This window comes from Diadema setosum, chromosome 21 (genome assembly GCF_964275005.1).
Source record: "Diadema setosum chromosome 21, eeDiaSeto1, whole genome shotgun sequence".
In the NCBI taxonomy this organism is placed as follows: domain Eukaryota; kingdom Metazoa; phylum Echinodermata; class Echinoidea; order Diadematoida; family Diadematidae; genus Diadema; species Diadema setosum.
This window is the reverse complement of record NC_092705.1, coordinates 22,011,520-22,039,517: the sequence shown is the minus strand read 5'-3', so window position 1 is coordinate 22,039,517 and position 27,998 is coordinate 22,011,520. Positions and strand designations below refer to the sequence as shown.

General features: G+C 37.7%; 1 protein-coding gene across 1 annotated transcript; it reads left to right on the top strand.

Moving 5' to 3' along the window:
• Positions 1–376: 376 nt before the first annotated feature.
• Positions 377–14,153, top strand: LOC140244399 (cholesterol 24-hydroxylase-like). Its single transcript, XM_072324038.1, has 13 exons — positions 377–534; positions 1,389–1,466; positions 3,082–3,163; positions 3,732–3,892; positions 4,787–4,925; positions 5,420–5,533; positions 6,181–6,415; positions 8,815–8,887; positions 10,213–10,297; positions 10,725–10,838; positions 11,809–11,888; positions 13,273–13,345; positions 14,009–14,153. Exons 1-13 carry the CDS (start codon positions 377–379, stop codon positions 14,147–14,149), a joined length of 1,533 nt encoding a protein of 510 aa, XP_072180139.1. The 3' UTR covers positions 14,150–14,153.
• The last annotated feature ends 13,845 nt before the right edge of the window (positions 14,154–27,998 follow it).

Here is a 27,998-nt window from a genome sequence, read left to right as displayed (position 1 = left end):
TGGGTATACCTGTTGAATCTGTACATTCGACGACTTAACCACGAGGGGAGCTAGTAAAGGACTGTGATTCCCGAAATAGGGATGATCGATGCCAGCAAAGAGCAAACACAATTGCGTCACCCGCAGCATGGGATGAATGCATGGGCGGACGTGCTTGAATGGATGTTCAAACAAAGGAAGCTCCGCACTGCTTTTCCTCTGGCCCACATCATGCGTGTAGAGTTTAATACTTCACGCGAGAATTTCTGTTTAGTCATGAGCAGGTCGTATTCAAGCCACACCACACCGCTTTCGTGCCTTTTCCACGCAGCGCCGGATCTCCCCTCGTCCGTTTTGTGACTTCGATCTATCGTGGCGAGCTCTCCCCGATCTCAAAATGGTGCTGCAATCGCTGGAAGTCAGCCCCTCCGTCGTCCTGGGCTACGCCCTGGCAGCAACAGTGGTCTTGATTTCAAGTCTATTCCTAGCCTTCATCGCATACGTCCAGGTCCAGGATCGGAAGTACAAGCACATACCCGGTCCAAAGCGTACCAGGCAAGTGATGTGACCGAGTTCTGTATTCCCCATGCCTCATATTCCGTCCAATGCTAATATGAATTTATCATGTGTGAGATATAGAATTCAGTGATCAAAATGATATATACCTTTACCGCGATAAATTATGCTTTAACTGTTTTCGTTATCACTTTTGTTTATCTTCTTGCCTTATATCCTATATCAAGAGTAAAATGAAACAACCAATAATGGCTGGCAGAAAACTCAAACCAGCAACCGTGATTAAAACACAACACAACAGCACAACTTGTAATGTTACTATTGGCAGTAGGAGAAATCGGTATAATTGTAATGATATAGTTTTTAGAGTTCAGAATTAATTTTCCCATTGGCTTAAACTTCTAGTACAAAACCGCCATATAATATATCTCTATTCATCCTCTCAGTATATAGTAATACCTTTCTGTTTTCTAAGAACTGAAAAAAGAAAATACAAACTTCTCAATTCCAGAGTAACTATTGGTAAAGAGCAATGAAATGTGAAGTGAGGACATATAGTTAGTAGATAATTAACGAATATATATCTGTATAAACCAAAAACAATACTTTTGAAAGTAACGTTGTGAGACAACAACACCCTTGATTTTACAATCACTGGCATATATGATGCAAATTGATGACAACATGCAAAACTAGATTTTAAAGTTCCAAATTTACTGTTCGCAATGGTTTCTTTTATGCAGTGGATCCAACTCAAGCGAGCATAGATTGAAATCCCCCTTTACTTTATAAGAAAAAGTTTCCGTTTGATGCAGTGGTTCACATTTTATTACCACAATGCTAAACTTAACATTAATGAATTAATTGATAAGTATGTGGTTGTTTCCCTGCAGCGTGGTCTATGGGAGCTTACAAGAGGTTCGACAGTTCCTGAAGGCGGGTAAAACAAAGTTGGATCTGTTGATGAAATGGTAAGAAAATTCTCGCTCTAGGTTTTCATAATGAATAGTTCACAGGATACTTGCGACATTGTTATTCTCGCTGTTCCCTTCCTGAGTATCATTAAGTGAACATGTGACATTAAAAAACAAACTGTATAGTGTTATTCCGAGAGATTTGTTTATATTTCATATGTTTGTTGTGCGTTTATTTACTATATGTGTGGTTATGTTTCTCAGATTGTTCTCTTATAACCCGATTTGCAGAAAAGTGAATCAATATTTCTATACACATCTCACCTCATTTCCATGGATCTTTACATGATTATGATTCATTAGTGGAAAAGTGAGCAAAGAAAATGGGATGAGAATCTCACTTTTTGCTCACTCTTCCATAAATAAATTATAATCATTTCTGGTCAGTTTTCTTCTGTTTGCGTTTATCACGTGATTATGATTCGCAACATTCGTATATGAGTTGGTAATGGATATGTTGGAGTTTTGAGACATGCTAATTTTGGCATGCTTCTCTAGTGGACTTGCTATTTGTCACAAGAAAATGTATGATTGGGATTTTTCCATTATTATTATTATCATTATTATTATTATTATTATTACTATTATTATTATTATTATTATTATTATCATTACAACTACTACTACTACTACTATTATTATTATCATTATCATTATTATTTACAAAACCTCACGTACAATATCAATTTCTCGCATACCTCAACATTTGAAAGGACATCAAATCTGTCACTAATTCAATCAATAGATAAATTGATTGAATAAAGTAATCAATCCCTTTCAATCAAAATACTGAATATTGAATTGGTCTGCATTGTACGTGACCACTGAGGAATCATCGAATGCATGTGAACAAGAAATCAAGGCCAGGATCAAGTGCTTAATGTGTTCCTTTTGCAAACCAAGTGCTTTAAATTTTGTGTGTTCATTTTGCAGCCCTGAAAATTCATTTTTTTTTTCATATCCTGGTTTAGTGTAGATATAGGTATAAAAATTCAGGCCTTTCAAAATAACAAAACTGCATACTTCATCCTGATGGAGGGGGAAAACAATACTCCGGATTTTTAGTGAAGTTTATTCTAACCCCCCCCCCCCCCCCCCATTAAAATTCCAGCCGTTATTCTCGGTATAAAACGGATCATATTCTCGAGTGGCATGGGTTAGTTTTTTCATTTCTGTTATAAATACTCCGTGGTGTATTACCGTAAGATTTCACACACGATGTTGGGGGACGTAACTCTTCAACCACGATAAATTTGGTGTCAAGAAAAGGGATTTGCAAAAGTATATAGGCCCCACGACTATCCCTCCGAACGGGTATATGGGAAATGAGGATAACGTGGATAACACGGGGCACAAGGGCAGCAGCCATGCAGCGGGCTCGAACTGTGGACATTGTGGTTGATAATCCGTCGCCTTGTCCACCGAGTCCCATGCACCTCTGTATGGCAAATCATATTATGCATGTCATCTACTATTATATTCAGCAAGACAAGGCTAATTGTGCTTGGGACTAACAGACAGGGGTTCAAAGGAATGATATATTATGTTTCTTCACGGGTTTTTTTTTTCAATCTCTATATATCTAACTTTCTCTTATGAATGTTATCGACAGGCAGAGCGAATACGGAACAGTCTTCAAATACTCACTTCTTCATCGGTACATCATCGCAGGTTTGGACCCTGATGTTGTCAAGGTAACGAAATTCGTTAAAAATCATACAGACAATGACAGGATTTGTATAGGCACATATATGCATGTCAATAATGGAGAAAAAGACACTTTTTCTCTGCATACCGAACTTACTATTACATGTTACTGGAAGAAGGCTGTAAATACAGGGTTACATAGACGAAGGAGACAAGTCAGTCTCAATCAAAGAGATTAAATCTCTTAGGTCTCAACACAGCAGCGTTGACACAATTAGAAAGAAGAAGAAGAAGAAGAAGAAGAAGAAGAAGAAGAAGAAGAAGAAGAAGAAGAAGAAGAAGAAAAGAAGTATCTGTCAAATCGTAAAAGTGCTTCATCGGCGGTTGATGCTTATTGATTAGCTGCTAACCAGCCTTTCATTCGATTGATTTTGAATTATTCAGGGAATCATAAAAGTAATTATGTAAAGGGCGTGCATACTTATTTAACAGAAGTAAAATATCACACACACTCACAAATTATGTTAAAACCACTGTGATTTCATATATTTCATACTTAAAGTAACTTGATTATTTGGGGGATCGATTAATTGTTGTATATTTCAAAATGTTCAGGAGATGCTTGGTCGGAGCATACACTGGAAGCCTCATCGGCCGTATGGTATCATGGGCACGGTGCTCGGCCACCGCTTCATGGGCAACGGACTAATCACCGAGGCCGACCACTCCCGCTGGAAGGTCCATCGTTCCATGCTCAACCCTGCTTTCCATCGCAGGCAAGTCTTTGTGGCCTTGGCAACGAAGATTATAGAATGGTCCTTATAGAACCTGTGTAATCTGATTGGTAAAATTGATTGCATTGATTTTTACTGACCCACACTGAGTCTTGCATGCGTCCAGTAAAATATGCTCGCATTATGGGGAAAATGCTGTATTTTAAGAATTTACGGGCCCATTTCATAACACGAATGATGCACAGGCATAATAATCGTGGGTCGGTGAGAATTGAATGCTGTCGTTTAACTTTTGGAACAGTCTAAAACCCTCGAGCGCAGGGAGTGGATTTTAACAGTTCCAAAGTTCTACTCGCGCATCCAATTCACACCGATCCACTCTGTCCTGTGCATTATTTGTATATTGATGGAGAGACAGGCAAAACATTTGGAACATATGTGTTGCTTTGTAAGTATGTATAAGTAGGCTTATATGTGTACATTATCATAATACGTATCTTGGAAGAAGTCAAGTTTGAGGCGGACGTTGCTCTATACTTTTCCCTCTTATCGAATATACACTGTTATATTCCATGTTTATATATCACATATTTGTGTGGGTATTTGTTTGTGTAAACATAATTATGTAGTTTGCATCGAAAAGCGAACCATGTCCAAGTACACTGTATACGTTAATAATACCATGATGTACTGATGTCACCTTATGATATCACGATGCTTTAGGATTTTTGTTTCTTTTTAGTTTAGTGTAGGCCTAGTATTAAACTTTCATAGTGACGATAAAGTAAGGACTTTACAGTCCAAGCCACTGCCACAGACATTCTTATTTCGTAGTTGAAAATCTGCCGAATCAACGACTTGTTCGAACAAAACAATACCCAGCTGTAACGACAGTGTTTGAATATTTTGTTTCCACTCACTCGTATAATTCCTTAGGTACCTGATGGATCTCGTCGACGTGTTCAACCAGAGCGCCGATCACCTCGTCGACCACCTTATGAAGAAGGCCGACGGTCTCCAGGAGGTCTCAATGTACGACGCCTTTAACAACATTAGTCTCGACATCATCGCCAAGGTCGGTTGGACGTCGAGTTCAGCAATTGTTACGACCTCGTCATTTTTATTACGATAAACATCATCAGTGTTACTAGTAGGCTTATATTATTATTTTGTTCAATTTGTTATCATTGAAATAGATTGTTATACTTTTGATATTGTTATTAGCACCGTTATTTCCATTGCAATTGACGAGGCCAAAGAATTTTGGTTTGATAGTTTGCAAAGTCTTCGTAGTCATTTCGTCCTCATTATTGGTATTATCATATTTTGGCGGTAGCACGACTGGTGGTGAAAAAAGCCATAGAAGAAGTATTGTAAGAATTATTATAAGTAAGAAGTGTTGTGCGAACTCACAGTCGATCGTAATACGTGAGCAAGAGGAAGAAGCCAAGGCACGCTATAGCAAAATCTGTTGAAAACAAAAAGGAAACCAAAGCTGCAACAAAGATATCTCCAGGCCAAGTTTTGCGGCAACATATTCACTAATAATAATCTCTCTTTAATCAAAAGGTGACCTTTAACCTGGAACTAAACGCACTGGACGATCCGGATATCCCGTTCCCCAGGGCGATTATGACGTGTCTGAACGCAGTCATGGAAACCATCAACAACCCATGGATGAAGGTACAAAATACTCCCTGTTGCCACGTGCCTTTCTGATGGAATTCATTCTTTTTTAATAGTTTTCCTCCTATGATAGCTATGCCCAATTTTGTTTAGAGGCATTAGTGTCTTTTATTTCAGTATACATATGAAATGCATTGTTCAGTGTCTTGAGTACAGGTGCTGGTAGCGGTTTGGTAGATTTATGATCATTGCAGTCTCTAACAAAGAAAAAGTGGAGAAAGTTGATATAATCAATGATGAGGAAAGAAATGTAATACTCAAACCGACTATGAAACCTTTTAAATCTCATTTAACCCTTTGCATCTTCACCCTGCATATTTCCACTTTGATCTTCCATACTTCATCTCCTCGATTCTTCTACATTTTTTCTCTCTGTTTTTTTTTTCTGCGCGACTCCGTAACTCGCACACACACAAACACATACTTTATTATGCTCTCCTCGTTGACCACGTATATTTTTTTTATGATATGTCGTTTATGTATTCATGTTGCATTCATACTCCCATTCTCTCGCTCTAACTCTCCAAATGTTTTCTCTTTCTTTTCTGCTCTCTTCCTCCCCATCTCTCTCTCTCTCTCTCTCTCTCTACCCCCCCCCCCCCTTCCCGCCCCTTTCTTTCTCCTTTCCATCCGACCACGCCCAGTACGGTTTGACGAAGAAACATCGGCAGGTACACCAGGACGTGAAAGAAGCTTGCGAGCTGCTGCGACGCACTGGTCGAGACTGCATCCTCGCCCGGCTGGAGGCCAAGGCTCGCGGAGAGCATATCCCAACAGACATGCTCACGTCTATTCTGGACGCCTCCCAGAACCTCACCGGGGACAAGGAGTTCGGCATGGAGCAGATACTGGACGAATTCGTCACCTTCTTCATCGCGGGTGAGTTTCAAGGCAGTATATCTTTAGCTTTTGCTTTGTGTCCATATGAATGTGTTTATCGGAGAGGGGGAGGCGGTTAGAATGCCGTCTTGAAGAACCCCCGCAGGTCATGCTTATGCCTTGACATTTCAAAGTTCTTATGGAAACTGTTTGATCCTTTGTTCGTTTTGAGTGCCAATTGGCACTGAAAAACCCACTCTCTTGTACTCAATGTCTAAAGTCCCTGGCACATAAAGGGTTATCAAGAGGGCGCCCTGCAAGTATTCCGTACAGTAAGACTGATAGTATTCTTTTAGTCAAGCTTCTTGGGGGAGGGGGGGGGGGGGACAGATTGTTTGACTTATCTAGTTTCAGTCGCTACCTGACTTCTATCCGTCCAACACTTCACAGCGGTCGTCACAGATAGGGCAAATTGGCGTCCATGACGCGTCGATGCGAACAACTGCTTATAACATGTCGATCAACGCAGAGGGAGTAAGACAACTCGTGGTGTTTTAAACAACATGCTGGCACTTGGATATTTCGCTGTGTATATTGATTCAGTTGAACACGTTTATGATCATTTTAACGCGTAAGGAAAGAATGAAATCGATGACGATTTCTTCACGCACAAAAAAAAAAAATATATATATATATATGAAGAGTTTGTTTGCAAAAACCGATGAGTCCATTTTTGAAGATTTTGAAGTACGGTCTCTGTCATAAAGTACAAAATAATACCTTTTAAATGATATATTGGTCACTACATATAAAGGTATATTTTTGAAGTTATGGTCAAAAGAAGCAGAAATTTTCTTATTATTCTCTTTATTTTTCTTGACCTCTAATCGCAAATATCTCCACTTGACAAATATGGACTTATCGGTTTTTGCAAACAAACTCTTCATATATATATATGTATATATATATATGTATATATATATATATATATATATATATATATATATATATATATATATATATATATATATATATATAGTGTGAGTCGTGTGTCTTCAGCTAATGATGAACCCCTGGGTCGTCGCATCTTTTTGGAGTGTGTATGTAAACGAGAGTAAAGAGGCGGTAGACGTTGCTTAATCCTCACAAGTGATTTTACTCAAGCTTTCGGGCTTCCTGCCCTTTGTTAAGACTGAGGACAAGATACAAAACATGGATATCATATACAAATAGAAAATAATAATGATGTAACTTGTAAATGCTTTTGTATGATTGTATATCTGCAAGTTGTATTATGCAAGATTGAGGCATATATACACTCTCACCTATGTATTTATTCCCTGCCGTCTCTGCCTCTTTCACTGTAGTTATCAGTTCCGCTATTGTTTTGATCACCATTATTATTTTCTATTTGTATATGATATCCATGTTTTGTATCTTGTCCCCAGTCTTGACAAAGGTCAGGAAGCCCGAAAGCTTGAGTAAAATCACTTGTGAGGATTAAGCAACGTCTACCGCCTCTTTACTCTCGTTTATATATATATATATATATATATATATATATATATATATATATATATATATACATATATATATTATATATAATGATATAATATGTATATATATATATAATGATATATATATATATATTCAAGTATTTCTTTTGATAGAATAGCCGACGAAATCTTTGACAACAGAACGGCTCTTCGACTCTCCACACAAATCAAACAGTACTTCAATCGTACTTCAGAGAAGCTCCAATGCCTTACCTATAGGATTTATATTGAGAGAAATCACTTTGCAACCTTTACTCCAACTACAACCAACCTTGGGTGAAATATCTTTGCAATTCACATCATGACATTTCTTCGAACTTCCTCTCCCTCTTGTAATTTATTATCATCATCTATTATACAATGGATGCAACTTATTTTGCTTTTGTAACTGGCAAAATTAACTCTTGTCACCTTTAACTGTACAAGTTATCACCAGTACGCCGTCACACATATACCTTTCCGACATTTTGCCCCTTTCATCTGTTTCACGTGAAATTGAACATTCCTAACAGACTCAACTTTACGAGACACAATCTGGCCTTTTGCTAACAATTATATTTATAACAGATACTAGTGCATGTGCATGAGTTGGAATCAGAAATGAACTAAAGACACAATGAAAATTCAAATAATCACCAAAACAATTTTCTTTTAGATTAGACCACTGCAGTTCGATTACACCTTTCACGTTTTGTGTCATTGCCACGGTATACTCCGACACACTTTTTTTTTAGAAGACTCACACCAGTTTAGTGACTAGACCCTGAACGCGATTAATCTTTGTTCTATTTACTGGAGATGACTCATGATTATGTCCTTTTGGGGCTGAATTTACTTGTACACTCATAATGCTTCCATCACTCCTTTCTATTTTTTCTTTCTTTCTTTCTCTTTACTCCTTAGGGCAAGAGACAACGAGTAATCTGATGTCGTTTACACTAGAAATGCTCGGAAAACACCCGGATGTTCTCGCAAAGTAAGTCGAAGGTCACGTTGATTTGATATCATTGATAAAAACTCTTCAATGATCATTATCAAGGCCTCGATTCAATTAGAGAAATGCATAAAAAAAAAACCTGGCAGTATTACAATTATATTCATGGGGGGGGGGGGGGGTCGCTGATAGTTTAATCAGTAGGAAAAGAACGATGTGGTTGACCCGTCTAGTGTAATTCATCAAGTCACGACGAATTCACACGCTGTTATCTGAAAGGTAGTGTCACACATGAGCTGATATGTGAACGGAGAATTTCATGCTATTTTTCTTGTGTGCATTCCTAAGTAAGTCGATAGATAATGCACTTATGACATTGCACTTATTCAATAATACGAAGGCCTTAGACGAGCTAATCCCTATCTGCTGATAAGTGCGGTCCTATTTTAAATTTCGCTGAAGTAATTTTGTTGATGTTCGTTTGAGGTTCCGCAGCGTCGCAATTCATTGAAGGTTTCATGACCTTACTTATTAAAGTTCGTTGAATGCAGCGAATCAAAATAATGAACTAGACGGTATCCTACTCTGAGTATACATAATAGTTCGCAGATGATCCGCATAGATCATTGTTTTTCGTTTCAAAACTGAGCTGAGAAAAACCAATCTCTCATTTTCGCCCGATTTTGTCCCTGATTCTTACTCCTAAACATTGAAACTACCTGTAATGAAACGCAGAAAAACAGGCATATAAAACATTCAAACGAAATGTGTTCACACATTAAACAAGATACCAAGATTATGTTAACCGCGCTCTTTGACAAGAAATATCACGTAAGTCTAAGTACATTATTTTAAAAGGTTTATTTATGTTTGTATATGTCATATTACATAAACGTATAAGTACCGCCGAGAAAGAAGGAGAATTCCTCGCCTTCTCCGTCATTTTATACAAATGACATTACTTGATGTTTGTTGTCTCTTTATTTCCTCAGTAGGTCAGGAACTTCACTCGTTAATTGTTAAAACGATAACGCATAAGGTTGCCCAACGTAACAATTTACGGAATTCATGTTCTAACAAAATTACGTAGACCTGCAGTCCAGGGCCCCGTTTCATAAAACTTGTTATCAGTGACAAGTTGTTATAGTTGTGACAAGCCATCGAAATCCTTGCATCTGATTGGCTGAGAGCAAATTTGTCATAGAAATGTGGCAGTTGTCACTGATAAAAAGTTTTATGAAACGGGCCCCTGGTGACTAGAATGGTCCATCAATTTAAACTAAGGTGAGCACCCATTGATTACTTCCGTTTCATCATCGACTGAGCTTTGCAGAATTCATGAAATTGCGCCCTCTATCTGTATATAGGGTACAAGAGGAATTGGAGGAGCAGCTCGGCAGTCAAATGTTCGTCAGTTTTCAGGATATGAGCAAGTTGGACTACCTATCTATGGTAAGGTCAACAACAACAACAAAGGAAATATTTCGCTTATATTCTCTTAAATTCAGTACATGTACAGGGGTGGATCCAGGAATTCCGTAAAGGGGAGGTGCCTTTACAAAACTAGTATGTGATTTGAACACATAAATGGAGTGGAACTCAGGATCAGAGGCGTTTTACTGCGTAACGTTAGATGCGTATTTTATGTAGATTCCTATGCGTATACATGCTTCACAGGGATGCCTACTTATTCTGTAAAGAGTAAAGGTGCATGTCTTTGTCACACACATTGAATAGGGACGGCCGAGTTCAGTGAACGTAAGTACTGTAAACTATGTGATTCTGGCTGTTTATTCAGTTGGTCAGTAACTGATGGCTTTTCAGGCTGCATGCATGGTCATCGTCATTGTTTTTGTTTTGTTTTGCCGTCCGTTCCCAGGTTTTGAAGGAAGCTCTTAGGTTATACGCTCCTGCTTCAATAGTGACGCGCGTGGCCGGATGTGACGTCAAAGCAAGTTCTGGCATAGTCATTCCTAAAGGGAGTCAAGTTAATGTAAGTTTGTGGGGTGCAAGGGTGTCTTCCTTAACCCCCTGAGACCCACCAGGTATTGACATTGTGTTCAATCAGGTTACCAGTCATAGATAGGGTTAAATAGCACATCGTCTTTTCCTTTTGACTCCAGTGATTAAACGTGGCATTACTGGGAACATTTTGGGTAGAGCATGCGGCTCTGGGACTTTGAAACACAAGGTCCTATAGATTCAAATCCCTGCCTGGTGTTGACATCCTTCGTAAAGACGTTTGTGCACTCGATGTCCCTTTCGGTTCGGGTGTACATGTAACTGAATTTCAGGGCAATGACAGAAGCTCCTCTGGAAGAAGAGTACAGTAGTTACAGTAACACTGAAGATCAATGGCCACTCTGCATGGGCGGTGTAATTGTTGTGGGTCAGTTGAATATCTAAATTACAAGTAAGGACAATATCATGCCATGCCGTTGTAACTCAGTGGATTTAAGTGAGGTCCTTGATTGTGCAGGTGTCACACTGTGCCAGTTCAGCAAAGATGGACACACAATAAAGGAAATTTTCAAATTCGGCTCTGATCGTGTACAAATCGGGCCATTTGTGAGGGCATCTTATGTCGTCGTATACTTTCAGCCACCAATGGAGCTCCACAAGCTCCGGTATTAGCAACTTTTCGTGCGCTCGGGAAGTGTCTGGCATGCCAAATAATATATTGTCCGAAGAACTTGAAAAGGTTAATTTTCGTATTGAATCTAAGGTGTCCATTTTGCCCTTCGTAAGACCATCGCACTTTTAATACGACATCGTGTATAGCCATCCTGTGGCCTTTGTGTGTCCTTCGGGCAAACTTCTTAATGAAAATTCACACTTTCCGTGTAGCCCTGCTCGTAAAGTTATTCCTTGCAAAATCGTTCCGTTACCATCATTTATATCGCCTAAACTACATGGATTATGGTCGATATCAAATGTGGTCTTTTTCTTTCCTATTGCTGCAGCTGAGTCCGTTTGCCATGGGGCGTATGTCACAGTATTTCGATGACCCGGAAGCGTTTCGTCCTGAGCGCTTTGACCAGAGGTATTTCATTCGAGTAAATTGTGCCAGTTCTCGTTCAGATTGGGCAGATTATGTAACACCAGATTCGAATGATCCATTTTGAGTAAAATATTCAGGAAAGATGAGACTCTACATAAAAAGTCCTCACACTCGAAAATGGACTCAATACCTACCTTTAAAAAAGTGTGGTCACTCTTTAAAGGGGATGGCTAGTAACTGATCAGTGGGAATCAGTGGGAATGCTGGGGGATGATTGTTCCAATCCTTGTGGGATTAATTTAAGAGTACATTATATATCTATTGTTGTGTGAAAATAATTGTTTGCTTCAGAATGGTCTCATATTCAAGTAATGTGCAGTTTAATGTTTCCAGGTTAGCATGCCTGTACAGTGACGGGGCATGAAACTGCACATTACTTGAATATGAGACTGTTCTGAAACAAATAATTTTCACACAACAATAGATATAATAATGTACTCTTAAATGAATCCCACAAGAATTGGAACAATCATCCCCCAGCATTCCCACTGATTCCCACTGATCAGTTACTAGCCATCCCCTTTAATGTATCGGTAATTATTCACACCTCTTACAGCTCAGTCAATTACAATGTTGATGTCCCCTGAAAGTCAGATTGACATACCAGCTCTCCTAAAAACGTTTTCCCTGATTTCAGATAACTCTTCAAACTATAGTGTCCAAAACAACAAAAACAAACAAACAAACAAACAAACTTTGAGTAAAGTGCACAAGATGCATACTATAGTAGTTTGACACTCTTCATTCTGTAAACGAAATCGACTGTCTCCTCATTGAAACTGCGTGATATCAAACCTTTCTGTAACCATTCGATTTATTGTAATGCATTTCGAGAGAAACTATGGTTACAAGATGCAGGGAGGTGGAAGCTCTTTCACCTCCCTGGTTACAAGTAGATGTTTGTCCGCTGGAGTCGGAATAGGAAGAAAAAAACACATCAAGAGAATGGTCCTTCTTTTACTCAAATATCATGTGGTCATCTGCACCTGCCAAATTGACATGTATATCATATAATGTCAATATTGTACATTGTACTACTTAAAATATACCATTATATTATGATAGTTTGTAATAATTTTTCATTTTCCAGAGAAAGATATTAAGAAGATACAAATAACTGCGTCTTAGCCATAGATTCAGTTATTGATAATGCAGCGGATATAACTCCCTACTCAGTTGTTATGATTGCTGAACCTCAAGAAAGAATCCCTCCCCCCCCCCCAAAAAAAAAGAAAGAATTGCTGTAGAACGTGCTGTCCATGATACTAACGCAGACTATAGGAGTATGTTGGAATACACTTCATTGGCTCTACAAGCAGAAGATTTTGGAATCTGTTTTCCCTCTTATTCTTTCCTTTTTCTGTAGAACGCCTTCACCGTGTGTTTTCTTCCCGTTCGGATATGGTCAGAGGACATGCATCGGTCAGAACTTCGCTCTGGTAAGTACCTCATTTTTGTTTGTTTGTTTGTTTGTTTGTCTGTTTGTTTGTTTGTTTTTTGTTTTTGCTGATCTGTTCCAGGTTGATATACCCCACGTGTTATACAACCTACATTGTTTTAGTTTGTGCATGCCATTGCCATTGCATGCGAAGGAAACGTTTCTTGAAGAGGAATAATTGTCCTTACGCTTTATAAATCTTCAGTGGCGAATCTAGGGGGCGCCCCCTTTTATTTTGTTTTCTTTCTTTTTTTTGTTGATAAAAAGAAAAAAGAAAAAAAATATGAACACCGGGCGCCCCTTTTTGTTTTAAATAAAAGTACATGTGTATACCTGAAATCGCACAATGACTTTTTTTTTTTTTATCTGTCAGCTGATGAAACCCCCGGAAGTGGTACGAGAATTTTTTTCTTGATTTTTTTTTTTCTTACGTTTTAATGTCCATGTAATTGTTTCATTCTTTTCTGTTTCAATTCGTGATTCAGTAATCTCGTGTAAATTGTGTGATTGCTTGATTGGCATAATTGGGTCGTAATCAATTTTATTATTTTGGGATGATCTAGTGATAATCACAATCGTTTCTTTTCTGCTCCCCCATCCCCCCTTCTCCTTCTATCCCTCCTTCCCCTTTTCCTTCTTTCTTTCTTTCTTTGTTTCACTGAAGATCGAAGCGCGTATCATCATGGCCAAGATCCTCCGGATGTTCAAATTCGAACTAGTTCCGGGTCAAAGTTGGGATTTGGCGTATGCTGTCACCATCCGACCTGTCGATGGCTGCAAGAATTACATCTCGCTACGGCACTGATCACGACACGTCAATTCCACACTGTGTATTCAACATTCTAAGCCGATATTACCTTGATCTGTCTTTATCATATTCATATTAAACTCTCGAACTGTATAGTACAAGTAAAATTTAGTCCGAGACGACATTGAAAAATACGGAAATCAAGCGAGCAAGTAAGCAAACAAACAAACAGACAAACAAACAAACAAACAAACCAGCTTCTCGCATCTTGCTGCCAAGCAAGTGCTTTGAGGCAGAATAATCCACCTGTTGCTTCAGAATACTGGTACACAGATGACTCGTGGTATAGAGTTAAAGGCGCCTTTGAAAGGGAACAGCCTATATATAGATACTATCTTTAATAATGATTGTACTTGTGTCTTTCACGCAGTGTTTTTAAAGGCCAAGGTTTATTACCGCGCCAACATAAGTTATGAATTTATTGAAAATATAATATGTATAATGTGTGCGTATGCAGATGATAATCGTTTATATAGGTAGTGTGATATACGTAATTTATGTGCATGAATAATTTCTTTGTCCTTATGTGTTATATAAATCGTCATGGGTCATGATTCGCGCGGACAATCCTTCAGTTTTTCAGACGTTCTGTTTCCATTCAAGCTTTTCATATGTATTTAACATATTTCTCCTTTAGATTGTATCTCGTGTGATTAATATAATAAGTCTCACAATTAATGGATAAGCAAATGTATTTTTATAAGCTAACGTGTGTGCTTATATCATTGTTGAGACCATTCCTTAATTCCGTTGCACTATCATTGGTTGCCTTGATAAAAAAAAAAAAGAAAGATAGAAAATACAATTCGTGTCATATGATATTGCAAAATGGGGAATTATGGGATGCGTCAGAAGATTCGGATGAAATGTGGTATGTACAGAATAATACGAGAAGAGTTTGTTTCACTTATTAAGAAGCAAAGATGTTACAAGAAATATGTATCATAAAGATATTGTGTATTCTCATGTAAAAAAAAAAAAACGTTTAGGTATATGTTTATATGTATTTTTGTCGAAGTGGATGGAATTGTATCAAATCAAATTACAGACATTGATGAAATCGCACGAAATCATTACACCTATGACAATCTTGAAGTTCAATGATGTTACTTTTTATGAAAACATGAATAAAGGAATTTACAAACTATCATTATACACAATCACAGGTGGTCAAATATTGAATGTACAACCATGTGTATTCATATGTGTAGAGAAAGGGAGAGAGAGAGAGAGAGAGAGAGAATCTAAAATAGATATACGCTATTTTCATTTGAGTGAGATCATCGTCAAACAGAAAAAAAAAAATCGGGATACTGCACTCATTGCATAACAAGAAATATTTTTAAAGATATTATGCCCTATCGTACATCTTTATTATTTCCTTTTTTCAGCAGATTGAATCTAAATTTTCTCAAATAATGGATATTTGCGTGTAAATCCTTCGTATCTATATTTACATAAATGGTTATGTTTTTGTATTATGTATTTTTGTGTTGTTAAAGACAGCCACATAGAGAGAATATTATATGATCTTTACTGAAATATCCACTTTGCGACCGTGAGCAGCGATGTGAAAAATTCTCCATAAACATAAACAGACATGGAAGCATCAATTGAACTTTGCCATGCGAGAATCATATCGCGAGTAAATCATTGCCAAAACTGTGACAAATTTTTGCCCGAATGTATACAAATATGACATGGGTTGCTCCGCATTTCCCACATCAGAAGGATTAGGTCGCACATTTTCTAACCCTTCTAGTTCCGGGGGATTTTTACTGCAGAAAGTATCATCTTGTCCCGCGCACAGAACCAGTTGAGTCCTCTGAATTTCACAGAACATCTTGCACTAGAGAAAGATCACTTGTAGGGCCCCCTTCTGGTAGATTTATTTCCACTATTTCCATAATAGATTTATTTTCAATCACAGATTCAAATTTCGATAAATTGACCCTCATATTCCAAGTTAGCGATAATTCAATACATCGTACAGTATATCTAACCGCGGTATTAAATATAATCATATTATATTATACATTTGATGTATTTGATGCATTGAGAAATATCATGACGCAAATCTCTCGTTTGAAGGGGCTAGACCCCGTAAATAATGCCAGTGTATATCTTGGCAATCAATGACTTAAAAACCAAAGATATAAAACACCTGTTTCTTGACCCTGGCCTAATCTAAGCATCAGTCATCACCACAGCGCCACGGGGGGGGGGGGGGGGGGGCACCGCGAGAGGAGGAGATTGTTTTGGTTTTGGCATGGGCTATATAGCTCCTTCTTATTCCTGTATTTTCGTTATTTACGGGTCAATTTTTTTCGTTCGAAATGTAAAATGGATGACCATAGAATTTCTCAATAGAATATAAAATTGAAAACTTTAGAAAGGATAGAAAAAATTGAGTTCACTGTGAATGGTCTGCCACAGGCAGATATCCTTATCATGCTCTTACGTAATACGACAGCTGCTGTAGTCATTAAACCCTGGCTTGGCCTCCTGGTTTGTCAGGCCTGAGCAGAAAGTTAATTTGCAATGGACAAATACTTCGACTCCTAACTCTCAAACGAAGAATCGTAACACCCCATCAGCTTCTTTAAAGTGATGGGGTCTCGCCTCAAACGAGGGATTGACGGCATGTAAAAATAGGCTTGAATTGAATAAGATTGAAACTCGTTAAAATCATTGGCCCCTACGTTATCAACAGTAAACAGTTTGTACACATGCAGAATCGATGACATTTTGAAGTAGCGGTCCTTAATTAGATTGTTGAATCTGACACAAAATGTAAAAGCGATTTACACAGCATTGCTAATTATTTGAGAGGGAAATGTGGGAACTTTTTTTCCAAAGTGTGTTGGCAATTTATAAGATTCGGTAATAAACCTAAAATATTCAAGAGGCTTTAAAAAATTTCGAACCGATACAAACGATGATATGAACAGCAAGGGGACTCAAATAAAAAGATACTTCAAAATCTTGACCTTTAACCCTTTCTGTGTCAGGAACGTGAGCAGGGTTTACTTTGCTATGGAATTGTCTGCGCCAATCGGAATTCAAAGTACAAAGAGGGTTAACCAACGATGAGCAATAAAACTTAACCACCTGACCTCCTAAACCACAGAAATAAATCTTTGGGGACTTGATGGGGTATATTTCTCGTAGCTGTATAAGTACAATGTAGACCTTTCCGTGCCCTCATACATCTACAGCACTAAATATACGAAAATAAACTTGAGAGAGGGAGAAAAAAACAACAACACGAAATCATAATGATAAGGAATGTCTGTCTGAGCAAGGACCTTATAAAATGCTTGTGTTTGAAGCGCCTTGGTTCGAAAACACGATGTACGTATAGTTTAATTGACCGTGAATAAGGATAAATCCTATACATGTACAGCCTTTCTTGAGGCTGGATAAACTCTGCTTCAAACCAAGCGGGACTGTACATTTATCTTTTGTGCATCTTCACTGGCACAAAATCAACGCACTTTTTTGAGAAATTATTCTGTTCTTGTAGAATGAAATTTAGGAAAACAGTCATCACATTAAATCAGTGTATGTAGTTAGAATTGTGATCAATGAAGCATTATGATTACAATTAGGCCTATGCAGGAAGAAGGGGTTGACACGATATCGACCCAAACATGACTTTGTATATCAGAGAATCAGGGTTGTATTTATGAAAAGACAAGCACAGGTAGAGCTATTGGATTGGATGTCTATCCTCATCAAATTATAGGATCGTTACGGTTATTAAGGACGATGCAGCTTGGGGGGGGGGGGGAGAAGGTTACTTTAATTGTCTTAAAAAAAAAACAAAAAACTTACAGCTCTTGGTAAAAACCATACTGCTGTTTTCAGAATCTTCAAATTGAAACATGAATAAAGCAAACACACGTACGAAACATCGTAGTCCTACATGGCCTGAAGATAGTTTTGATGTCTCCAAAAGAGTAAGTTTAAAACTTTTCTAGTGAAATGACTTGCAGAAATTAAAATGAACTATTCTGATTAACTATTTATCCTGTTTCTTTATTCACCTTTTTGGTACGAACAAACGACAACATGCTTTTTATAATTTCTTTAAGCATTTGTGTCTTCACACCTTTATTATGCTTATTTCTTGGTGATACCTACACCGCCAGTCCTTGCTATGACTTTATTTCTTCAAATCCACTCGAGTAGGGAGTACAATATCATTTTTAAAAAGTTAATCTTTATATCAACTATTGTAGGGCCTATACATTTCGGACCTCTGCGACTGAGAGGTGCCAGTCCTCAGACAAATTATCCTTGAGTTGAACGTTTAGTTGGCGTCAATAAAGAAAACAGGGTAGAGATTAATTTTTTCGCAAATATTTGCTTTTCGTCCAATAGCTTATTAAATCATGTGGTTTGTTTCAGCTTAGCAAAGCAAAGTAAAACTTCTCCGTTGCCCAAAGTCCAGTGTTGACCAACCAATCCTGTTTAGATAATCAACAAAAGATGGCGCCCTACATTAACTCGATGCTGATATTTTTTCCCCGGCTCGTCGACTTCTCGTTTGTTTACATTTTAATCCCGGGTTCCACGTGTTGGTCTGCACGATCGCTCGGTCGATAAATCATGATTTCATCCCCATTCTTCAGCGCTCCGGCGGAGTACCCAGGTCTGCTGTCGTCTGTTGATCGGCGGTAAACTTTAGCACCGCGGCTCGCTCTGCCCATACATCACGCGTGCTTACCGAATGTCGCCTTTCCCGATTCGTCACGGAATTGTGAGCTTCTGGCTAGCCAAGCCCCGCAGTGGAATAGTCAAGAAGAGGGATAAAGTGACCATGAGTGGACGCAAAGTGAATTCGGCGACGGGCCATATCAGTTCAGGAGATTTATTTGGCAGACCGTAAAATTGCAAGTGGAGTGGAGTGTGGTCCAAAGTTCATGTGCAAGATATTAACACTTATTTTAAGGTCGTAGTACGACGGCATCTGTGAACGATTTTGGCCTCCGGATCTTGTGCGATCCCGAAGTTGAAGCAACGGACATTATCGGACACCAACTCAGTAACTAGCACCAGTGTTGAGAAAGTGGGCTCGTACATCCATTCGTGAACGATAGCTCTTTGCTCTTTGTCCGCGATCGACGTCTCCAGTTGAAATTGTCGAAAAAAATTGTCTTTCGATTTCTAATTGGTCACCTGTTGAGAGTTACATTTCGTGCATTCCACAACCACTTTTTCGTGAATAGGATTACCATTGCGTTTGTGATACCGAGCCCGCCGAAGAACAGGTGAGTTGTAATCTCGCTTTCCAGCCTCGCCTCGGGTACAGAAATGTGATTACCTTCAACCTTCCTCTTCCTTCAGAATAAATCTGATGATAATACCCAGGCATCAACAGCTGGTATGGTAACTTAGCTATTTTATGGATATGTTGATGACGACGATGCATGGTATGACAAAGCAATTCTTGTTGACATCCTGAACACTCCAGCTCCATCAAGAAACTTTCTTATCCCATTTGGTTGGACTAGCATGCACGTAACGAGAATAAGGTTATTACATGTCTTAGCGAATTTAACCTTGGACATGGACTGTTGCTGAGGTGAAAAAGAAGAACAAAAGTACCACATTAAAATAAAGATTATGCTGTTCCATTTTCTGTGTAGACCTGTGATGTTGACATCATTTAGAAGGTGATGCTCTGATCGAATGCCAGGAAAAAATTTATATCATAATGGTGTCTCCTCTGATATTGAAATAATATAATTATCACTTTTATAATGTAGATGTCAAGACTTCAGCTATTAGCAACGTTATACATGTACATCCTGTCTGCTTGTACATCTGTTCATTTTGCAGAATTGTGTTCATTTAAACCAGCTTACATAATAATCAAAGTCAATCTACCCTTCCCTATCAATCCAAGGTATATCTATTCCAATCAGACCAATCAAAATACAGGGATACATTTACATGTGGTTCATGATGACTAACCAACAGTGATCTGCAAAGGAGGGTTGAAATTCTTTTTTTTTTTTTTTTTTTTTTTTTAATCAAACATTCACAGATAGCAAGACCCTGGTAATAATTGGGTCGCGCAATGCTGGTCCAGTATAAAAAATATGCTACTGGCATAAAATGAACATACAGTGTATATCCCCCCCCCCCAAAAAAAAAAAAAAACAAAAAAAAAACAACCAAAAAACAAAAAACAAAACAAAACGAAAAACAAACAAACAAACAAATATATATTATACCAAAAAAAAAAAAGAGAGAAAGAAAAAAGTCTGTTGGATAGTTGGATTGGATTATGGATACGGTACTGAATTGTACATTTCTGCGTACTCATTGCTTGTAATTTGACATGAATATTGAATGGTGTTTAGGCAGTATGTCACACTTGGTGCATCGCTACATCAGCCCACACAACTTTAGACAAAGAGTTTTACAGAGTTTGACATCAACACTAGTGTCAAATGAGTGACTCACCTATTTGTTTGATTTTCTTCTTTGTTCAGTACCATAAAAGGCATGCAGTCTAAGATAATTACTCTATTCCAGTCTGAGCAACAATAGTTAGCTTCTGTCAACAGATGCACTTACAAGTGTATGTAGGACTACTCAAACATGTACATGTAGCTCTTTGGAAGGCTATTATGTATAATTTTATAACTATGTGGATCCTACTTTTATGCCATGTACACCTTTACATAATGTATTACCACATCCATCAAAGAAATGCCAGTGTTAAATGCCTCCATATCTAGGCCTACCTTTTTAATGTGTATAGCTTAGCAAAGTGAGGAATACTCTATGTTATGTGGAGTGGAAACCATTTGACCAATATCTTTCCATTGATGTGGCCATTGGTGAAACTAGGTGATTTACCTACATGAGAATGAACCTAGAAATATTTTTGTCATTTTTTTTTTTCGTGAAAATTACCAACTCCAAAACTTGTTACTGACATGTGTTCAGGGTAATATATCTCGTGCCTTCCGAAAGATATGGGAAGTGCTCTTTAATTCTTACAGCTAGAAATATGAAAATAGGGTGAATGCTCTTTGTATTTTCTTTATATTCTTCACCTACTGTGACATCACAAGTTGTTGTAGTTTTCTCATTCCATGATGGCAGCATGTGGCTTTAACCTAAACTGTAAAAATCTGTAACTTTTTAAGTGGATAGTCTGATTTCCTCGATTTTCTCTGACTGTGTAGGGCCTACTACTAACTACTGCAATATGCATTCACTGAATTGTCACTATGGTAATATATTTCCCTTTAATTTATATTGTATCTTAACTGTTAGTAACACTTGCAACAGTCCACAAACTTAGGAGAAGACCTTTGCTGAATATGTGCGCTGCAACTGGTGATGCAATTTCACAATTACATTTGTTTTATGTAATGCCCCTCCCTCCTTAATTGCACTATCAGACTACCAAGGGTTTTGCTATCAAGGTACTTTGTGATCATCAAGTTGTCAATACCATGTGACTAATGACACTTATGCTGCTTGTTCTCAGCCATAAGTGAGTAAGTGTTCATGTATCACATAGTTGAGACCATTTTTCTTATTCCAGACAAGCTAGCCTGCTTTCAGACCCCTGTCTATTATTTCTCCTTCTTACTACCATCTTCTGTTCAAAATCTATCAACTGCCAATTCTACTATACTTTTATCTTGTTTCTTTGAATGTGTCATGCTTATACCATATCAAACCATTTTCTGATTAATTTGACATTGCACTAGCAAGTGATAAATATGTTACTTCAAGTATTGATCCTTCTTGAAGAAGGAGAGAAAATTAGCTAGCAGCCTTGAAACTGCACTACAGAGAATTAATCAGAAGCTTCAAAATCCCTGCTAGGGGGATTAACTGTGAACATGGGTGAGCAGACAAGGAAGTTGTATATTGATGGTGGTGAATGGTTTGGATGTTGGTAAGTCTGCTTATTATCCTGGCTTCCTTCAACACATTGTCAAGTCCCTGGGGAATATTTGCTACAGAAATCATCATTTTGTCACCAAGAGTGCCATTCTCATTGCCCTTAAAATTATATTTTTTATTTATTTATTTATTTATTATTATCATTATTATTATTATTATTATTAATATATATATATATATATATTTTTTTTTTTTTGGGGGGGGGGGAGGGGTCGCGATCCTGATCAATTTTGAAATTTTACTAGTGAGATCAAATTTTTTTTTTTTTTTGGGGGGGGGGGCAAGATTTGGGTCATGATCCAAAATGCCCAAATTTATTGCATTTTTTTTTTGCAAAAAGAAGCCAAGATGTGTGATGAAAATAGTGACTGCAAAAATTTGGGTCATGATCCAAAATGCCCAAATTTATTGCGATTTTTTTTCAAAAAGAAGCCAAGATGTGCGATAAAAATAGTGACTGCGAAAATTTGAGATATTATATCCCACAATGCACCACGCTTGTCACTCTATGCTATTTTTACCCCGCTGTGGTGCGTTGTGGTGTATTGAATTGGCCTTGAGATGTAGGCCTACAAAGTAGACTAGTAAGCATACCATTCATAACGTGCGTGGGTAAACTCTTAGCCTATAATCGGGACCCAAAAGGTTTCAATTTTTAAAAGTGAGAACAGGAAACAAAAAGACATTTCCCTGATTGTGACCAAAATTTAACATGTTTGCAATGAGAACAGCACTATTGAAGTGCGACAGTTAGATCTTACTGTGTATCATAGTTTGGAAAAAAGATGCGCTGGAAATGGTTAAATTTGTTAAATCTGCACAAAATCAAATGTAAAACTTTGCAAAAATTTGCAAATTTCATACCCCTTTCAGGTAATCGCGGTTCAATTATCCGCATCCAAATAATGCGGATGAAGTAGTCAAAATCGCGTTCATATATCCCATGAAGTGCGCACTACTTTTACGAGCACCCGTTCATATAATGGTGCGAGTTATTTGTGCGAGTTATTTGTCATGGTTACTGCGCACGCCTCTATAATGACGTAAAGTTTCCGGTGAATATCCTCACGTGTATGCACACCTCTCGCGCGCTCAAGCTCAGCAATCAGCGGTTGTGCGGGAAATCGAGTGACCTTTGACCGAACTGTGGAATGTTAGTGCGGATAAGTCGTAAAACGCGTTCATGTATTCTCGATCTGATCCTCATGCTGCAATTATGCGCATAATAGCAGCATAAAAATAATGCGCACTTTTCTAGTCCTCTCCCGTTCATGTAATCGAAATTTTACGACTTGTCCTCCTATTATCCGCATCCACGATTACCTGAAAGGGGTATCAGAGAGAAACAGGAATCTTTATTCTTCTAAAATGTGTTGCCAATTTAAATATAATCAGTACAGAATGTAGCGATTGAGAGGCTTTTGAAACTTTCTGCAACTGAAATGGCAAACAATTATTTTCACATCAAAGAATCGTTTACTCTCTCTCTCTTATGAAGCAGTAACAATGAATAATAAAAATTAAGTAATGAGGAGATTCAACACCAACAAGAAAAAAGAGAGATGCATCTACACCATATGCACACACACAACATACATATACAGAGAAGCCAAATGAAAGGACAGTGAAACATAATTCCAGTGTCATATTTTTGAAGATGATGTAAATGTGCCAAATTATACACCAAGCTCAGCCTGGAAGATCTTTTATCAACTGGTCCTTCACTTGACTCCCCCCCCCCCACCCCCCCCCCCCCCCCCCCCAAAAAAAAAGTTCCTCAGATATTAATGACAAGTTGGTGTTTAAAGGGTGTGTACAGTTCTGGTTGAGGTGAGGATTTAGCTTTTAACGTTTTGCAAGATATTCAGAAACCACTCTATGAGATGTCAAAGAGCATGCAATTCCATGGGGTATCAAAAGTTTATTTGATGAAAATCAGTTTTGAAATGGCTGAGATATCCAAAAACAAGGTGAAACAAAGAGATCCTAATAAAGTTGTAGCATGTCGCCTTTTATTATTATCACTTTTTTGGATATCTCAGCCATTTGAAAACCGATTTTCATCAAATAAATGTTGAGCCCTTCTTAAAATTACATTCTCTTTCATATTTCTTAAGAGGTTTCTCATTATCTCACTTAGGAATGTGCAAAACATGAATCCCCCTCAACCAGTACTGTACAGTCCCTTTAAATGTGATACTCGCAAAAGAGTGTTTCATGTAGAAAGCGGCAACTGAAAAAAGCGGCAACCAGTTTTGGGAGCAGAGAGAATGATAGTTATGAGTTCATAATGAGGGAGATAGAAACATATTGTGGATATAGATGGAAGAAAACAGGGGACATGAAGACAAAGATATTTTTTTTTGAGAAATTGGAGATGGATTATTATTATTATTATTTCGTTTTATTTATGCAGGGTAGCCCCGTCAGTAATCAAGTACTGTTTTCCAGGATGGTTACAAGTATTTGAGGAAAGAAGTAAACCAAAAATAACCTCCTAAAACATCCTCACTATATATTTCTGTTGGGCTTCAAGCTCATCTAAAATGCCTTTAGGTATCAAATATATGCTACAGTATTAAGCCATAGATTAAATCAGTAAATCATTTTGTGATACCACCACGGACAGATAACGGGTTATTTCTGCCAAGCCAATATGGTAAGCGAAAGGTTGTGAAGGAGATTTATAGTACTGCCATAAATCTTGTGGTGGCATTACTTTGAGGACTTTTTAGCACTAGAGGGCAAATCATTATCAGAGTGCAAGCCTTCATATTTTTCTACCTATTTTGCTATTCTAATTATATGGGTCAACCTTTTTCCACAAAAGAAACCCTGCAGAATTTGTATTCACTACACTTTGTAGAAACTGGTCGGAAGTTGCTGATAAAGTATTGATTCAAAAGAGTTACCATGCCCAGTGAAAACCGCAACTTTTGGCAGGTGAGAACAAAGGACCGCTTTCTTGCATTTTGCTTTGACTTCTGATATTATATCTGCTCTTACAAACCGTAATAGAAGCTTTTTGTGAGTTGTGAGAGTAGTGTTAGAGCAGGATATACAATGATAATTATTTCATGCATAACGGACATCATCCAGAAAAAAAAAAAGTCCACATGGTGCTGCTGTGTTTAATTATGGTATGTCTCCATTCTCTGAACTGGTGACTTCCATTGCCGTGGTAACAATAGCAGAATGGACCAGATTTCAAGGGGCATGGCCGGCCTCTACAAGTGTAGTTTGTGACTGGATGCTCATCTTCATATTTTCTATTCCCTTTCTCTCTCTCTCTCTCTCTCTCTGATTTGAAGATACCATAGCAATTCATGTTTGTGTCCGATAACCCCCTGGCTCTATTCACGACATTCAGTAAAGCGTGGAGTTGAGCCTTTGAAGCCATTTCACCGCCCATACGGCTCTGTTGGCCAACTCACAGAGGAGGCTCTGAACTGCACACTTGGCTCCCCTGCACAGTGTTTGAGGACAAACTAGTGTTTGTTCTACTGACAGGGCTTGACATGAAGATATGTTGACTTAGCAATTGCAGTCAATATATTTCCCCCGACATTTTTTAAAGCAGAAGTGCAGTAGCCCAGTGGGCAATAAGAAAGAGCTAGGTGTTTTGACAGCATACCATAATTGGTGACTGAGGATTAGTTAAATGTCATTATAGCTCTGCTCAAAGAAAGGAGAAAATCTAAAGATTCCCTGTAGTCCAAAGTCCACATAATATTTACATGAGATGCAGCAAACCAGGTGAAAATGCCTTGGTCGTAATACTAATAGGGACATATATGTCTGCATCTATCTGTAGGATGTACATACATATATGTATTTATAAACTCACTCATAGTTTGGAGCAATCTTCAAGAATGATTGTTTTGAAAACTTTGCATTCCCATTGAGTGTTGCTCTGAAGGGATGGTACAAGATTTATGGAAGTGGGAAACTCTCTCTTCCTCGAGGAATTTACTATCCGTGGTGTAGTTTAAATTTCCAGTGAAAATAGTTTTAGATAACTTTGATGGTCATTTCTGAAGTGCTTTGGATAATAAATGATTGTAAGTTCCACAAAAATTTTGATTTTGTTTACAAAATTGCTATCACAATCTGCTCTACTTAAGTTCAGCACCCTTTTGATCCCATTATCATACAGTGTAACAAGATGTGATTCATTTTGTTTGATAAAATGTTCAGTGTTTTGAATAGATATTTTCTTACAGTCAGTGAGCATTCCAATCAAATTGTCATTTCAAGGCAGTAGGCCTATATCTACTGTTTGATAGTAATCCAGAACAGTGGAGTTGGTATGCACTGAAATATAAAAAGAGAAAATTATACTCAGGGTTGAGAAAAGCAAAGCATTTAAGTTGCCTACAAGTACAATATACAATCAATCTTGGCTCAATATTTATTTGGGCCCCACTCTACATCTTGTTCTAATTTGTTTTCTTTTTCTTTGAGGGGATACTGGCATTGCAGTTGCTTATTTTGTTTTCCACTTGTGACAAGTGGTATGTTTTTCCTAGAAGAGTAGGCAAACCCATCGAGATTTACAACTACCATCGGTAGGGCTCTTTTTAAAGTATCATGCATTTGCTTATCTGACTTGATCATGACTCCCGACCTTGGCTGTTAAAGATGATGACATTTGACTCAAGAATTGTGTCACAGAATTGACGAAATTGAGTGGGAAATTTTTCCTTTTGTCAAACCCTGTCTCCACAATAAAATTTGCCAGCATAGCTGGAGGCAGTTGTAGTTGTAATCAATCCATCAAATCGCTGAGCCCGTGTATCTGTATTGCAAATCTCACATTCCGCACATCAAGTTTAGACACGGTACTTTTTTCGTCTCCATTTCAATAGTTTTTTTTTTTTGCCTGTTCTCTTTTCAAGTGTTCATTCCAACTGTAAATCGTAATCGTAAACACGAACTGTTCATACCTGTAATCTGAATTTTATATGTCTCCTTCTGCTCATTGGCATTGTACAGCGTACATGAGAGAAACTTGCAGTACAGAGTATTGTTGATTTTTTTTTCTCTCAAAGGGTTAAAAAAGGTACAAATGTATGGGAATTATAGGATCTACTGTGGTCTGTCTGTTTTACTTAGTTCACATTTCCTCACCCCATCTACTGCTACAAGTAGATAAAAGCAAATGTCATCAATGCTTCTACAAGAGCTACTAGAAAATACAAGTCAGATTCTCTTTCCTCGTTCTGGAAAGACATGATTTTTATTGTTTTGTTTAATTCTGCTTATGTTTTGTAGGTATCTTTGTACTATTGTGAAATCACAAATCTTGACATAACTTTTGGTGTAGAGTGGGTGGCATATATGGAATTACACTGTAACCAAAGCTTTAAAAAATGAATACTCACATTTAAATATTATTATCTATATATTATTTAAATAATTTTCCTAGCTTTCTTCAGAAGTGTCACCATTGAATGTTATACTAATCTTTCTACATGACCTGAATCCACAATCCACTGTGCAAAAATATGATACTGGTGTGAAACCAAGCAGGTATTCATATGATATCGAGCAACAAATAAATTATGAAGCTGTGGTGATGGGATCTGCTTGCTAATATTAAAGAAGCATGCGAGGAAGATCCTGAATTGTGGTGCCTTTGCAATAAAATTTGAAATTTGTTTCAAATCAGAGCATGATTCTATTAATGCTGACAATTCAAGCATTGAACAAACATCATGCTTGAGCAAGAAACATGAAAGGAGGAAGCATAATGTTATCATGTGAATTCTGAGCATGAACAAATTGATGGACATATAAAATAAGGACAAAAATGAGGAGATCATTTGACATTATATATATTCTACAACTTACAAGTATGTAAATAACTGGAATTCTGTAAGGAACTGGAATTCCCTGTTGTCGG

Coding starts and splice junctions, on each gene's coding strand:
- LOC140244399 (XM_072324038.1), top strand. CDS start 377: ATGGTGCTGCAATCGCTGGAAGTCAGCCCCTCCGTCGTCCTGGGCTAC. Junction 3,164..3,731: donor TGGACCCTGATGTTGTCAAG/GTAACGAAATTC, acceptor CAAAATGTTCAG/GAGATGCTTGGTCGGAGCAT. Junction 5,534..6,180: donor TCAACAACCCATGGATGAAG/GTACAAAATACT, acceptor GACCACGCCCAG/TACGGTTTGACGAAGAAACA.